The 12,726-nt window shown below is 40.1% G+C and overlaps 3 protein-coding genes across 4 annotated transcripts in view; 2 read left to right on the top strand and 1 right to left on the bottom strand.

The window, feature by feature from the left end:
- Window positions 1–649: 649 nt before the first annotated feature.
- LOC146475445 (kelch-like protein 20) lies at window positions 650–4,423 on the bottom strand. Of its 2 annotated transcripts, XR_014865874.1 has the most exons (3): window positions 3,765–4,423; window positions 1,216–2,272; window positions 650–1,111 (listed from the first exon to the last, which is right to left on the bottom strand). XR_014865874.1 is itself a non-coding variant. In XM_085115848.1 (2 exons), exons 1-2 carry the CDS (start codon window positions 4,416–4,418, stop codon window positions 1,292–1,294), a joined length of 1,635 nt encoding a protein of 544 aa, XP_084971974.1. In that variant the 5' UTR covers window positions 4,419–4,423; the 3' UTR covers window positions 651–1,291. The 2 variants fall into 2 exon arrangements, 1 of the variants encoding a protein (XP_084971974.1); XM_085115848.1 differs by having other exon boundaries at window positions 651–2,272.
- Window positions 4,424–4,496: 73 nt separating this feature from the next.
- LOC146475446 (RAB7A-interacting MON1-CCZ1 complex subunit 1-like) lies at window positions 4,497–10,699 on the top strand. Its single transcript, XM_085115854.1, has 8 exons — window positions 4,497–4,633; window positions 5,148–5,220; window positions 5,406–5,460; window positions 5,540–5,633; window positions 6,153–6,208; window positions 7,461–7,592; window positions 8,246–8,366; window positions 8,786–10,699. The coding sequence occupies exons 1-8, from the start codon at window positions 4,537–4,539 to the stop codon at window positions 9,034–9,036; spliced, it is 879 nt and encodes a 292-aa protein (XP_084971980.1). The 5' UTR covers window positions 4,497–4,536; the 3' UTR covers window positions 9,037–10,699.
- LOC146475447 (uncharacterized) overlaps window positions 9,035–12,726 on the top strand; it is a 132,440-nt gene continuing 128,748 nt past the window's right edge. The window contains exon 1 of the mRNA XM_085115840.1: window positions 9,035–9,086. The gene's annotated coding sequence lies outside the window, so the exon portion shown is untranslated. The remainder of the gene's footprint in view (window positions 9,087–12,726) is intronic.

Genomic DNA, 12,726 nt, shown 5'->3' on the forward strand with positions numbered 1-12,726 from the left:
ACAATGCTGTGCTAATTTTTTAGTCTTAGAGCGGTTTTCAATTGAGTGTTGAAAGTAATTTCGCGTTTGCTTTGGTTTTGCTTTACTAGACTCTATGATTGGTTGGCAAAGTTCGCGCCATTTTTTCAACCAATGGGAACCCAAACAAAGACCAATCGTGTCTGGTCGCACGGGTTTTCCCGCGCTTGACGCAGGTTACATGTGTTTGCTTCGAGTTCTGATTGGCTGATTGTGCTGTTTACCTCTGTTGCGATTGGCCAGAGAAATTACTTTAATTACGGTTTTGGTTTTACAAGACTCAATTGAAACCCGCTCTTAAGATTACAGTCAACCTAGGTCACGCGTGAACGATATTTTTGAAATTTGAACGGAGTTTTGAAATTTACATGTCAGTTTTCAAAATCGCCAACGAGATTTCCGAGTTCCCGTATAAATTTCCCTAGCTTATTGACAGTATAAAGCTTTGAATTTTTCTTTACATTGCAAAATTGAATATTTCAAGAATAACAATTGTTTCCCAAGTATTTTAAATCTTTTTTTCAGTTAATGCGTCTTTTTCGGAACGATTTCCAGGGAGATGTCCAACATTTCATTCACACGTAGAACATTACAAAGAGAAATTCGAATGTTCATTTCATTCTTGGAAATACTGTTCACGCGTGACCTGGGTTGACTGTAAATCTCAAAGACCAGCAATTTAAATAAAGGTCATTGAATAGTAACTTGCTGTAATGTTCTTGAATGTGCCAGGTGGTTCTAACTTTTGAATCTGGATAAAACCCTAAAGTGCGACCATTCAAATGAAAGCTACTGGGCAGTACTTTCCTGTGGTGCTGTTTATTATGCTGTACAAGGTGGTTCTAACTTTTGAGTCTGTGAATGAAATCCTAAAGTGTGACCATTCAAATGAAAGCTACTGAGCAGTACTTTCCTGTGGTACTGTTTATTATGCTGTACAAGGTGGTTCTAACTTTTGAGTCTGTGAATGAAATCCTAAAGTGTGACCATTCAAATGAAAGCTACTGGGCAGTACTTTCCTGTGGTGCTGTTTATTATGCTGTACAAGGTGGTTCTAACTTTTGAGTCTGTGAATGAAATCCTAATGTGTGACCTTTCAAATGAAAGCTACTGAGCAGTACTTTCCTGTGGTACTGTTTATTATGCTGTAGAAGGTGGTTCTAACTTTTGAATCTGGATAAAACCCTAAAGTGTGACCATTCAAATGAAAGCTGCTGAGGTCAACTTTCGTATCAGTTGTTTAAACAGTTTTGTACCATGGAGAATATAAGGGTCACGTCTGAAATAAAGGACACAACACACAACGGAAAGTATTCCACCTCGTAGCCAGACTTCCAATGACCTTCCAATCATCAGAATTGCTATCATAACATTCTATACTATTCGTTCCTCCGCCTCCAAACACAAACATCATATCGTGGATAACGCCTAGACCAAAATCACGTCGCGGATGATTCACCGACGAAACGCCATTCCAAGCATTTGTCGCTGCATCATACACTTCCACGGATTTCAGCGCGGCTTTTTGCCCATCCAGTCCGCCAACTACAAAAACTTTATTTTTCATCACTGCGGACTCGTGACGAAAGCGTTCTTTGCTCATGGACTCAACCTGCTCCCAGCAGTTGCTCGCAGGATTAAAACACTCGACCGAGGCTACTGTTTGGTCCCCGGGGACTGTAACTCCACCAATGGCGTACACCTTTCCCAGAAGTCCAACTGCGCTGTGGAAGTTCCTACGCATGCTCATACTGGGGAGTTTGTTCCATGTGCTTGTTGCTAGGTTGAAGCTCTTCGCGCGTTTTCCGCCGCCAATCACATAAATTGAACCCATGCTCTCGCAGACAGCACAGTCGCTTTCCTTCATGCCATTACCGACCTGGAACCAAGCGTTCAGCTTTGAATCATACTTTTCTACACGGGTCCCGCCACCAAGCACAACATACAACTCTTCCTTCACGACAACGGCGGTTCCTGTCGTTTGTGCCATACTCGTGACAGGATAACAGCTTCCAGTCTCAAGATCAAATGTTTCGATCCGGCTTGATAGTTCTCCGATCAGGTAAAGGACATTAGGAGATTTTCGTCTTGTCGCAGTTTTCCTTCTGCTGTTTGATGGAGTGGATAAGTCGATAATCGCCTCTTCTACGAGTTTTTTCCAGTTGTCTACACCAAGGACAAGCTCATCTTTCAAGACGACGTTCTCTAGGTACTCTTTTTTAATGCAAAGGAAGCGAACCAGTTCAAAGATCTCCTGCCAGAACAAACCAAAACCACAGATACATACTTGCACCTTGTATGGTGGGGCGAGGAGAGTGATTGATTTATGATAAGGGGTTGTGGTGCAAAGGATGGAAATATCTTGGGCATGTGTAAAGGAAAGGATTAGACAAGCGTATGCCTGACCTTGTTTCACTAGGCTTCATTTCCATTATGGATAAGGGGGTTAGTTTCTATAGCAACTGTGGTGCTGTGTCAGTGGGGAGTAGAAACAAATGTTTTGTTTATCAACAGAGTTGACAACTAAAGGTGAATACACCATTATCACTCGGCGGCCATGTTGAGTCTCAGGAGAATAAAAAGCTTTGTTTTGTACAGCAGGCTTCGCACTGAATTCTCATCTGGCCTAGGCTTGCTGCGCAAAAACAAAGCTTTTTATTCCCCAGAGACTCAACATGGCCGCCGAGTGATAAGGGTTTATTGATTGGCCATCATAAAGATATTTTGTTTGTCACCAGCGAAAAAAATATGGGATTTGGCTTAACTAAGGATAACTGAAGAAACAGGTATTCTCGGTTTTCACTGTTACGCCATTGAAAAAAAAAATCGAAACCATTCCATGAATGAGGTCAAGAAATTGACATGGTATAGAGGATAAATAAATAAAGCATCTGTCCAAGTGTCAGGTCTGTGCGGCATTCCATACTCTAGTTATTTGACAAAATGTTCCACTTAAATTTATAGAGCTTAGTATGGAGACGCCATGTTTGTGTCCCACTGAGGGGCACAAACATGGCGGCCGGAAATAAGAAAAAACATCTGGAGTTCACTTTTGTCAGAAAAGATGTTTGTTTGCCCTTGTGAATTTTCCAATGTTTAGATTAATATTTTACTCAAACTTAAATTGTTTAGAATGCTGAAAATCACCCAAAGAGTCATTTTTAAGAGACGGAAAAGCTCTGTCACGGCCATCCTCCTGATGTCACGCACGATGGAAACTCGGAAATTGAAACTGTTCTATTTTCAAAAGGAAGCACGACATCGAACTAAGAAATTGTGAACAGACATATTTTTAGGTAATCTTTCCTTGAATGAAGGAAAAATTTTGTAGGCCTCCCAGTTATGAATTCTAGAATTTGGTGACGTCTTGTGAAAACCAAGAATAAGAAGCAGGTACAATTTTTTGTTTTATGTACAGTATGTTAAAGGGAAGTTGCTCAAAGCATGGTTAGCGCTAACCATTGGTTAAGAGGTATTAAAACCTATAGGTTGTCATGGTATTTAACTCCGGTTAGCGCTAACCATGTTTTGAGCAACTGGGCCCAGTTTGGTAAAAGTTGATATGTGAAAGGGATAGGGGTTGATACCCCACTCCCACCCCCTAGCAGAGCCTCCCTAGCCTGTATGAAACTTGGTTGAGTACCATTCACCCCCCCCCCCCCCCCCACCTCACCCATATCAGCCTTCCTTTGGTTTCAAACTACACTGCAATAAACACAGATCCTGCGTTCACATAAACAACTAACCTGGTGTTTGATCCGTTCTTCTCTGTCATGCTTGTACCACCTCATCACAGCCTCAAACACATCTTCCTCCATCTTCACGTGCAGTCGGTCACTTTCCACAATCGTGCTCAACTGTTCCGCAGGGATCAACACAAACTCGCTCTCATGTGAAACCTCTATGAAATTCCAACTGATGAAGCTCCTTGCCTTGGATTCAAGGTTGCACAGAGAATACTGCATCGCCAGTGATTGAATCCCGAGGCAGTTTTCGATTCGGATCAGGGTCTCTAAGAAATCTGCACATTTCTGAACTACCAGATGAATTTGGAACAGAGCTGCTACGCCGAGGACACTCTCCACGTTTGACTCGTTCAGATTAAGCTTGCAAGTGTATAGAAACTCCACAAGCTTTTCAACTGCGCTCTCCTCGCAATCTTGCAAAGATATTGTTCCCATATTACTCTCAACAAAGCCTGTAGTCAACATTGCTCGAAAATAAGGGCTGCAAGCCGCTAGAACGACTCGATGAGCGCGGATTTCCTTCCCGTTTACTTTAAGCGTGATGTCACATAGTTCATCGAAAGATCGCATCTCGTGAAAGACCGAAAAGGAGTCCTTTTCGTGATTTCCAACGATTTCCTGTGCCCTATCACCACATTCCACCAGAGCGGCCATTTTGAAACAAACCAATTGATGGGACACAACACAGAGTCTTACTTGAAGTAAAATTCTTGGTTAGCGAATTGGCTGACTCTATAATGTCACAGGCTCAGATTTTGCGCACCAAACAAAAATGGCGGAAGAACAGGGCATCGATTTGGAAAAGGTAATCATCGCAAAGATCGAAGAATTACAAGCAGAATGCAATGCCATTCGAAAAGATACCTCGGGTAGGTATGAATCCTGTTTATCGAACTTTTTCTTGTACACACAATTTAATGTTTAGTGGGTGACTCCGTGGTGGTCGCGCGCCGGTCGGTTGTTTGACCTTGCAGATTTCACAAGGAGAAGCTTAAGCTAACGTGATGTTGATGGAAAACAGATGATTTGATTCACTGTGATTCACTACGAACATTGCAAATAGAAATCTCTTCTGTAGCAGCATGTTTTTTCTATGAAACAAATAAAAATATAATGAGGCTCAATCAGGAGCAGGGAGGGGAGTGGGGGGGGGGGGGGGGGTGCAACAACAACCTCGATTCCACGGCTTTTTTTCTCTCCCGTTCGTTGGTGGCTTTGTCTTCTTTATGCTTCTGGTATGACAAAATTTGTGCCTCACCAGGGTTTACCATCTGTCAGGGAGTACAGAACCATATCACAGTTGCATGCTGTAATTAAAAATAAAAACACAAGAAAGAAAGAGAAAGGAACTCTCGATAAGTTCCAATTTTATTCTGTTTTCAGATGCTGATGAGCTACAATTATTGGAAAAGGCAGAGGGCAATTGCAAAATGTGTCTTCCTGTTCTTGAAAAGGGGTAAGTTAAGAGGACTTGCATCTGATGTGGAATATACAGTAAATTAATGTTTCAGTAAAGAGTGGATCGATCAAAACATTTTGCTTTTTGCTTTTTTTTTATTTTGAACTTAAAATGGAGCTGAGTTTCAGTAACACTCCCTTAGATCTGCAGTTGTGTATTTTCATTCTTCATCTTTTTAACAGGCAGAGTTCAACAAATAAAGAGATGCGCATTAAAATTGTACAGCAGTATTCACAGGTTTGCTGTCAATTGCTCTAGTTGGTTTAAATGTGTCAGTGATTTGGCCAATCTTTAAATTGAAGTTTGAATATTTCAGGCTCTTCTTGATGCAACCTATGTTACGGAATGCCGGCTGGTAAATGAAGACTTTCCACAAGAGAGGAGTACAAAAGAAATAAAGTATTTAATTGGTAACTGACATTATTGATATATAAATTATTTGTTTTATAGTGTATATGTTGTGGTTCAATTTTATCCTTGGTTCAAATTTTATTTTTGATTGTTTCAAACTCATTATCAACATTACCATACAACAAACAAACTCATACAACAAACAAAAACACACATTCAAATCAGAAAAATGGAATTTTTATTATTGTATGACTAAAAAAATGAAATAACTAAAATTCATTATATAATTATGACGCTTTGAAAATTATTTTTCATGATATATTTATACAGATTATGAGGTTGCATACTATTAATAACTACATGTGTGAACAACTAAATAATTAATATTTAAATGAAATCTGTAATATGATACATGTGAGTGTATAACAATGAGAGAGGCTTGTTGCTTACACGTAAGAGAAATTTTCTACCTTGTGTGAGGTACACTAATTTTCCATGATAACCGAACATGACTTTAAATTTGATTGAATGACATTTTATAGACTTGTAAGCAGTCTAACATGTAACTTTTAATTAAGGTAGACTAGACCAACCTGAGCAACTGGTGAAGGAGCTGTTTGGATCAGAAAGTCAGGTAGGTGAATAGTGAATGAAATACCAGTCATAATAAATTATTACAGTACTGTGCAAATGTAAGTTGATAGTCTCGACTCGAAACTCGATCCTTGATCCTTGAAGCTATCGGGAATCGAGTATTGAGTTCAAGTTTCGAGTATTGAGTATTGAGACACTCAAAGAATTTTTCGAGGATCTCAATGGCAGATTTCGAGGAAACAATTAATTTCTCAAACCTCAAACAATAAAAGAGAACAAAAGCGATTTTTCGCATGGCTCTCACATGTAGTCTTTTCTTAGTTTGGTCGAAAGTTGAAGTTAATCAAATCAGCTGCAGTGAATGTCATGAACTACAGTAGAGTCCTATCTGAAATAGATATCCCGCTTCTTTTTTAATAAATGTTATGCCAACAGGGTACATTTGTGTGGAATATTTGTAAATCCCTGTTGTGACCTTCTCCCCTTCCCTCCCCCTTCATTTTTTGTTCAGCCTAGTGCCCACCCCCTTGGTTGCACTTTCTGCTCTCCCCAATCTTCCTCTGCTTTTAAAATCCAAGATGGCAGCCACAGCTCAACCGCTTTTGCTCACCCAAAAAAAATTGCCTGAATTGCAGGCTACCTCTAGACTGCTAGCAGTCTCTTTCTTGTTGTTGTTGTTGTTGTTGATAGCTGAGAAGGTGAACTAGGAGACTTTTCTTTTCCATATGATATAAAATGGACTGGTAGAATTTGAGGGAGGGGAGGACAGCATGCCAAACAATGGCAAAAGGGGAATCAACTATTTGAAAAAATATATATATTTGGGTCTGATGACTTGATCATGGTTATTGAAAAAAATGCGAGGGTTGGAGGTGGGGCAAGTGAAATAGTTTGGGCTCAAAATAATTCCACCTGCCCCTCTCTGCTACAAAAGACCCTAAACTTTCTAGAAACTATGCTCAAGTGAGTGAACTGGCTGAGTGGAGAACTTCTAGCTCTCCTTGATACTCTTGGTACTTTCCTTGACAAGGTTATTTTAGTCCCTCGCTGGCCTGCTTGGTCAGTGACCCTCCGTATCGACTTTCCACAAAGTGATTGATTAAGCAGTCGTACAATCTTCCTTTTAAGGTAGGCATCTGTCAAAAGATGCTGCTCCAATTAGCCATAAATAGAATAAAAAAGGAATTTTGTGGGAGGGGTGGGAGGGGAACCGATCGCATCGAAGGGAGTGCCAAGTGCACATAATCTAACAAAGATGCTGTGAATAATTTTTGTGTCATCATTATACATAGCTTGTGGAAATCCTGGGTACTGATATGCTGGAGTGTCTTTATTGGAGACGTGGAGCTCTGTTCTACATGTACTGTCATACAGTGTTTAATGATCCAGAAAGAAGGCGGCTCGACACATTACACCTCATGGAGGTATGGGGTTTCCTTTCTCTAGAAATTTTAATAAAATTGTAAATTTATATAGCGTATAATTCCATGAAGAGATGACGTTTCAAGCGTTAGCCTTTCGTCTTCGCTCTGACGAAGGGCTAACGGTGGCCAATTTATCTTTAGTCATTAACTCTGTCGATTGATAACTGAAACCAAACATTCGTTTCTACTCCCCACTGACGCAGCAACACAGTTTCTTTAGAAACTTACTCCCCATATAGTAGCATATAACTGTAGGGGAACTGGTCATAACAAGTTTGTTCAAAGAGGACCCACCTTGTCTGGCTTTAAAATTTGAGTTAACACAGAAATATTCAGCTAGCAAGAGTCAGCATTGCTAGATAAACAAGGAAATTGAGGTTGTCAAATTGTCATTTTTTACTGCTGGATAGAGGGGTGGCTATGCAATAAAGACACCACCTTTTGAGGTTGAAGAAGGGGGGTGCAGGCAGAGGCCACCATCGTTTTTGGGGTTTTGTGGGTCCTGTTCAAGTATAGTAGTTTTGACCACTTCCCTAGGACTCCAACCTTCGACGGTTTTAAGGAAAGGCAGTCATCAGTACTAGCCACGCGATTGACACGCACTTTACGTGCTCACTGTTGGAACCTCTATCCCTTTCCTTTATTCCATTTAGTGTGCTGTATCAGGAGTCAAATATCTGGAAGCAATGTTAAGTGTTCGTTCGCCCCTTGTGTTGGATGAGCACAAAAATGTTGGCATAACGGACAATGATATGGTTCATCTTCTGAAAGAAGGTTAGTATTCTTGTTGTCGTGGAAGAACATTGTTTGGCAATCTTTAAATGCAAACCCTCAATTAATCAATCAATCAATATATTTAATATGGTCATTACGCTTAGCTAAAAAAGCTTGTTTACAGGTACGCCACGGAAAAAGAAAAGAAAAAAGAAATTATAAGAGCCTTTTGAAGGTATATAAATTTAAATTTAATCTCCAGGATAGCGATGGGTATTATGAACTCGTTCGTCAACGATATCTTCAAGCGCATCGCCACGGAATCTTCCCGCCTAAAATACAATATTCGCATAAAGTGTACAAAAAGTTAACGTTGAAGTTGCCTGTTGCAGAGACCATTTCTGGAGATGTTACCCACAACGCCCCACGTGTTTGCCAATGAGTAATCGTTCGTTCTTTCTTTCTTTTATTGATCGCAGGTGTATTTAGTGACACCCATCTCCTTGCACTGATGTATGCCGGTGAGATGTGTTACTGGCATTGGCAGATTCAAAAGGACGCAAAATCGGACCTGTCTGCTAATCACAATCGCGTGAGAGACTTCGACTCAGTATCAAACGGAACGAAATTTCTTCAGAAGTTTGTTGATGTCGTCAAGGGAAGTTTCCAAGGCAACGGTTGGGACTGTTCTAAGGCTGAGCAAATTCTCGCCGAGTTCCCTGGATCTTGATTTTCCTTCCTCGTTATTGTTTAAATTCAAGATGGCGGAAGATGGACGAGGTCAGTGATATTTCTTTCTACAGTGATAGACTTTGTAACGGTAAATGAGAATTTATTGGACTTTGATTTACTCAAATAGGATATAACCACGTGAACTTGGTCATGTCATCATCATCATCGTCTTCACCATCGTCGTCATCATCATCGGCATCATCGTCGTCTCGTCGTCATCAATAGGGACCTTAAGCAGAGACGACGACGTCGACGACGAAGACGAAACTTAAAAAAATTACCTTCGCGTTTTCTGAATAAATTTGCGATGATTTATACTCTCTCAGTTTGTGCAATGTAGCCGAACTATCGAGGAGCTAACGTCGTAGGGGCGCCTTTAAAGTTCAGAAATAGAAAGAAAAATATATCATCATGCGTTCACGTTCTCCATAAAACCTTTAATTTGGTCATTTCACGTTGTTGTTTTGCAGAGGACGACAAAGAAATGTACCAAAGTGTACAACGCACGTGCATAGCCAGTGTTTTGCTAATTAAAACTATTGTTTTCTGACGTTCTCGTTGACGTCGTCGTCGTCGCTGCTTCGTCGTCGTCACCATCATCGTCATTGTCGTTGTCGCGTCGTCGTCATGGTCCGTTTCTCCTTGTCATGCGACAGCTTGAATTTCGTTTTGCGAACTGCTGTGATCTTGCTTGAAACATTAACAATGATAAGACAGCAAAAAACACTACATCGAACTACAGCTTAGGTAGACTTTCTAATAAGTCGTTCGTTTATCTCACTTCAGATCATTACACTTGGTGTTATCACGAGAAAAACAAATGCAATCAGACACGGAGACAGACAAGCAGAAGTTAAATAAGTGCAGCTGTGCCGAACCGTTGAAGTTATTTATAGTTTCGGCGAGTGACGCGAATTAAACAAGAGAAAAACAGTTGCCGGCATTGGGAATCCGTGCAGCGCCACTGGGAAAAACTACTCAAGTTATGAAGTATGATAAACAGGCCTACATTTGGTAGCAGGTCAAAACGCCACCTAATTACCGTTCTATACCCCTTTAATTCAGAAAAACGCCCCTCAGACTCAAACCATAACTCCCCGTTAAACAGCGAAGTAAAACCACCCAGCTCTCCTAATTAAAAAAAATTAAAATTAAAATAGATTTCTTGAGCGCCATAATCCACCAGCTCTCCATGGCGCTTTACAATAATAATTAAAAAAAATTACACAGAATGAAATTGTAAAAATTAGAAATCAAAGGCAGCCTTACATGTAAATACTAATACTCTACCTCTTATTTATATGTGTGAATTGTGGAGGAAAATGTATTTTAGATAAATGAGAAAGATGTTGTGATCTCTGTACTTTATTCTTTGCTGCTTGGAAATAGTTCGTGTCAAACGGTTTTTTCCGAGAGCCAGTTACAGCGCTGGTCCGCTTTGTTCGCATGTTTGTTGTTCTCGGGGAGAATTTATCTGGTACTCCTGAAAACAATACGCAAATAGGAAACCAAAAAAATAAATAAAAAAAAATAATAATCCTATTCGATGAACGACGTACGTACATTTGTTTTGTTCCACCCGCGTTCGATATCCGATAAATTCATTTAAGCAATTCTTGCTCGTTTTGGAGTCCCTGGGATGTTGCAACTAAAAAAACAAACGCAAACAAACAGGATAACATTTTTTGCCAAATTCTACATGTATTAAGTTTTCTTTTGGTATATAGTTCAGGGGCACCCAATGGGAGTTTTCTCTCAGATCCTTTGAAACGCTATTTGAGGCTATCTGGAGTGCCTTTAAAGCTCTGTAGATTCATTTAAAGCTGCGGTATAATATTTTTATCTGTTTGGTCATTCTAGGGGAACTTGAGTCTTTTCGAAATTACTAGGGCATTTTTGGCCATTTCCCAAAAAACTTGGTTCTTATTTCCTTTCCGAAAATCTTAGCTGACCTTTTTTCGGTACCCAAAACGACATTTTTATCAATCCGAAAACACCAGGCCTTAAATTTCCCATATCACGAAAGTTCGAGGCGAAAATTATTTTTAGAAAATGGTAGGGGATTAAGGGCCTTCCGAACAGATAATTTACCGAAAAGATCCGTTGGTTTGCCCCTTATAGTTTATCTTGCTTTCTTTAAAACCGATGCGCAGAGGAATGTTTCATTAAGGACACCCACAAAAGTAGGTGTTATTCTTCTGTTCAGGTCTTTGCCATGCAAGTTATTTGAGTTTATCGGGCGCGTGAGTCAACTATGTTATTACAACAGTTTAGTCTCTTTAGCGGGTCGGAATTCAGATCGCGCATGGTGTAAACATTATGTGTGTTGTCAAAAGAGTATTATTTAAGGGACGTTTTTGGCCTGCATTCCTACAGGTACAGGAAATTGTTCCATGCTGGAGCTAAATAATTTCACTGATTATACTTAAAGATTTAACAAGCTCAGAATTTAGTAAGCAAAAAAATTACAAAACTCTGGAACTTGGTGTCAGTCAAAAGTGACCAAACGGGTCTTGAAAGTTATTCCGTTTCCCTTTTTTGAACCGCGGTCTAGTTCCCAGTAGGAAATTACTGAGTAGTTACGCAAGAGTCCAAAAAAAAAAAAAAAACACGGAGCTGATCAAGAAGAACAAACACGAGGAACTAAATGCTTTGATTCCGGTCCGGGTTCTTGCGCTTGTGTTTTGAGGATCTTGTATGAACTCTGATGCTTGTGCTAAGTTGCGTCGCTAGTGAAAACTAGGCCTTACAAAACAAAAAATATTAAACTTATTGCATGATTTTTCAAGACCGTCAGTTACTCTTAAAACCTCAGTTATGGTTGCCGGAGTGTAGCAATATTAGTTAAAGCCACGAACCGCGTCAAATGATATGGAAATCAATTATAAAAAAATTTGAATAGTCATGTCAGTTGAAAAGATCGGAAATGTGCTTTGAAATGATGCCAAATGTAAGAATTAGTTTGCCACGTTGCTAGCAACAAAGTCGTGTGTGACAAAACAAAGGTTGTTTACTGTCGTGAAACTTCGTACTGAAATAGCATGACCTGTTTGTTTTGCGTGTGTCTATATCCAAACCTGGGGGTCAAATTTTGTCATTTCACTTTGCCTTATTTAGTAGCGCCTAGCTCGGCACACTGGATGATCTAGGCGTGTTATGACGTCAGCAACAAAGGAAGTTTTAAATGGCATCGTCATACGGCCACTCGACTGTGAAGAAGCGGAAGTTATTTATATGTTTTGAGGTGATCACGCCAATTTTCCGCCATCTTATCAGCCGCAGGTCATGCAAGCTTTGGATGACGACGCATGTACCCGTGGGAACGGGAAGTTTTTGTTAAAATGCGAGATATTATCGTTAATTCTTTATGCGAATTTATTATATATAGTGCAAAAATAATGGATAGCCATCTTCTTCGGTCGTTGAGTAAAGGCTCTCTAGAGTCGATTACGACCTACAACACGTGGAAATGCATGACGCATCGTGTTATTCTAAGAAGATTGGGTGTTTAGGATAAAGAGGCTCTGCCAAACAACGGCGGGGGAGGGGGGGGGGGGGGTTACGTATTTGGCCTTAAAGTCTAGGCTGTGATTTTGACTTGAAGTAATTGTATATCTGTTTATCAATCGTTCTTCCGGGCAACAAAAGTCTTTAGCGATCCTTTTTTTTTATCAAATTCTATCGTTTG

The sequence above is a fragment of the Pavona decussata genome, unplaced genomic scaffold (assembly GCF_977016875.1).
Source record: "Pavona decussata unplaced genomic scaffold, jaPavDecu1.1 SCAFFOLD_84, whole genome shotgun sequence".
In the NCBI taxonomy this organism is placed as follows: Eukaryota; Metazoa; Cnidaria; class Anthozoa; order Scleractinia; family Agariciidae; genus Pavona; species Pavona decussata.

What these genes read in the sequence shown, in the direction of transcription:
- LOC146475445 (XM_085115848.1), bottom strand. Translation starts at nt 4,418, where the DNA reads ATGGCCGCTCTGGTGGAATGTGGTGATAGGGCACAGGAAATCGTTGGA. An exon ending in AAGAACGGATCAAACACCAG is followed by an intron (nt 2,273 to 3,764) that starts GTTAGTTGTTTA and finishes TTGTTCTGGCAG; the next exon opens with GAGATCTTTGAACTGGTTCG.
- LOC146475446 (XM_085115854.1), top strand. Translation starts at nt 4,537, where the DNA reads ATGGCGGAAGAACAGGGCATCGATTTGGAAAAGGTAATCATCGCAAAG. An exon ending in AGAAATAAAGTATTTAATTG is followed by an intron (nt 5,634 to 6,152) that starts GTAACTGACATT and finishes CTTTTAATTAAG; the next exon opens with GTAGACTAGACCAACCTGAG. An exon ending in TGTTTGGATCAGAAAGTCAG is followed by an intron (nt 6,209 to 7,460) that starts GTAGGTGAATAG and finishes CATTATACATAG; the next exon opens with CTTGTGGAAATCCTGGGTAC.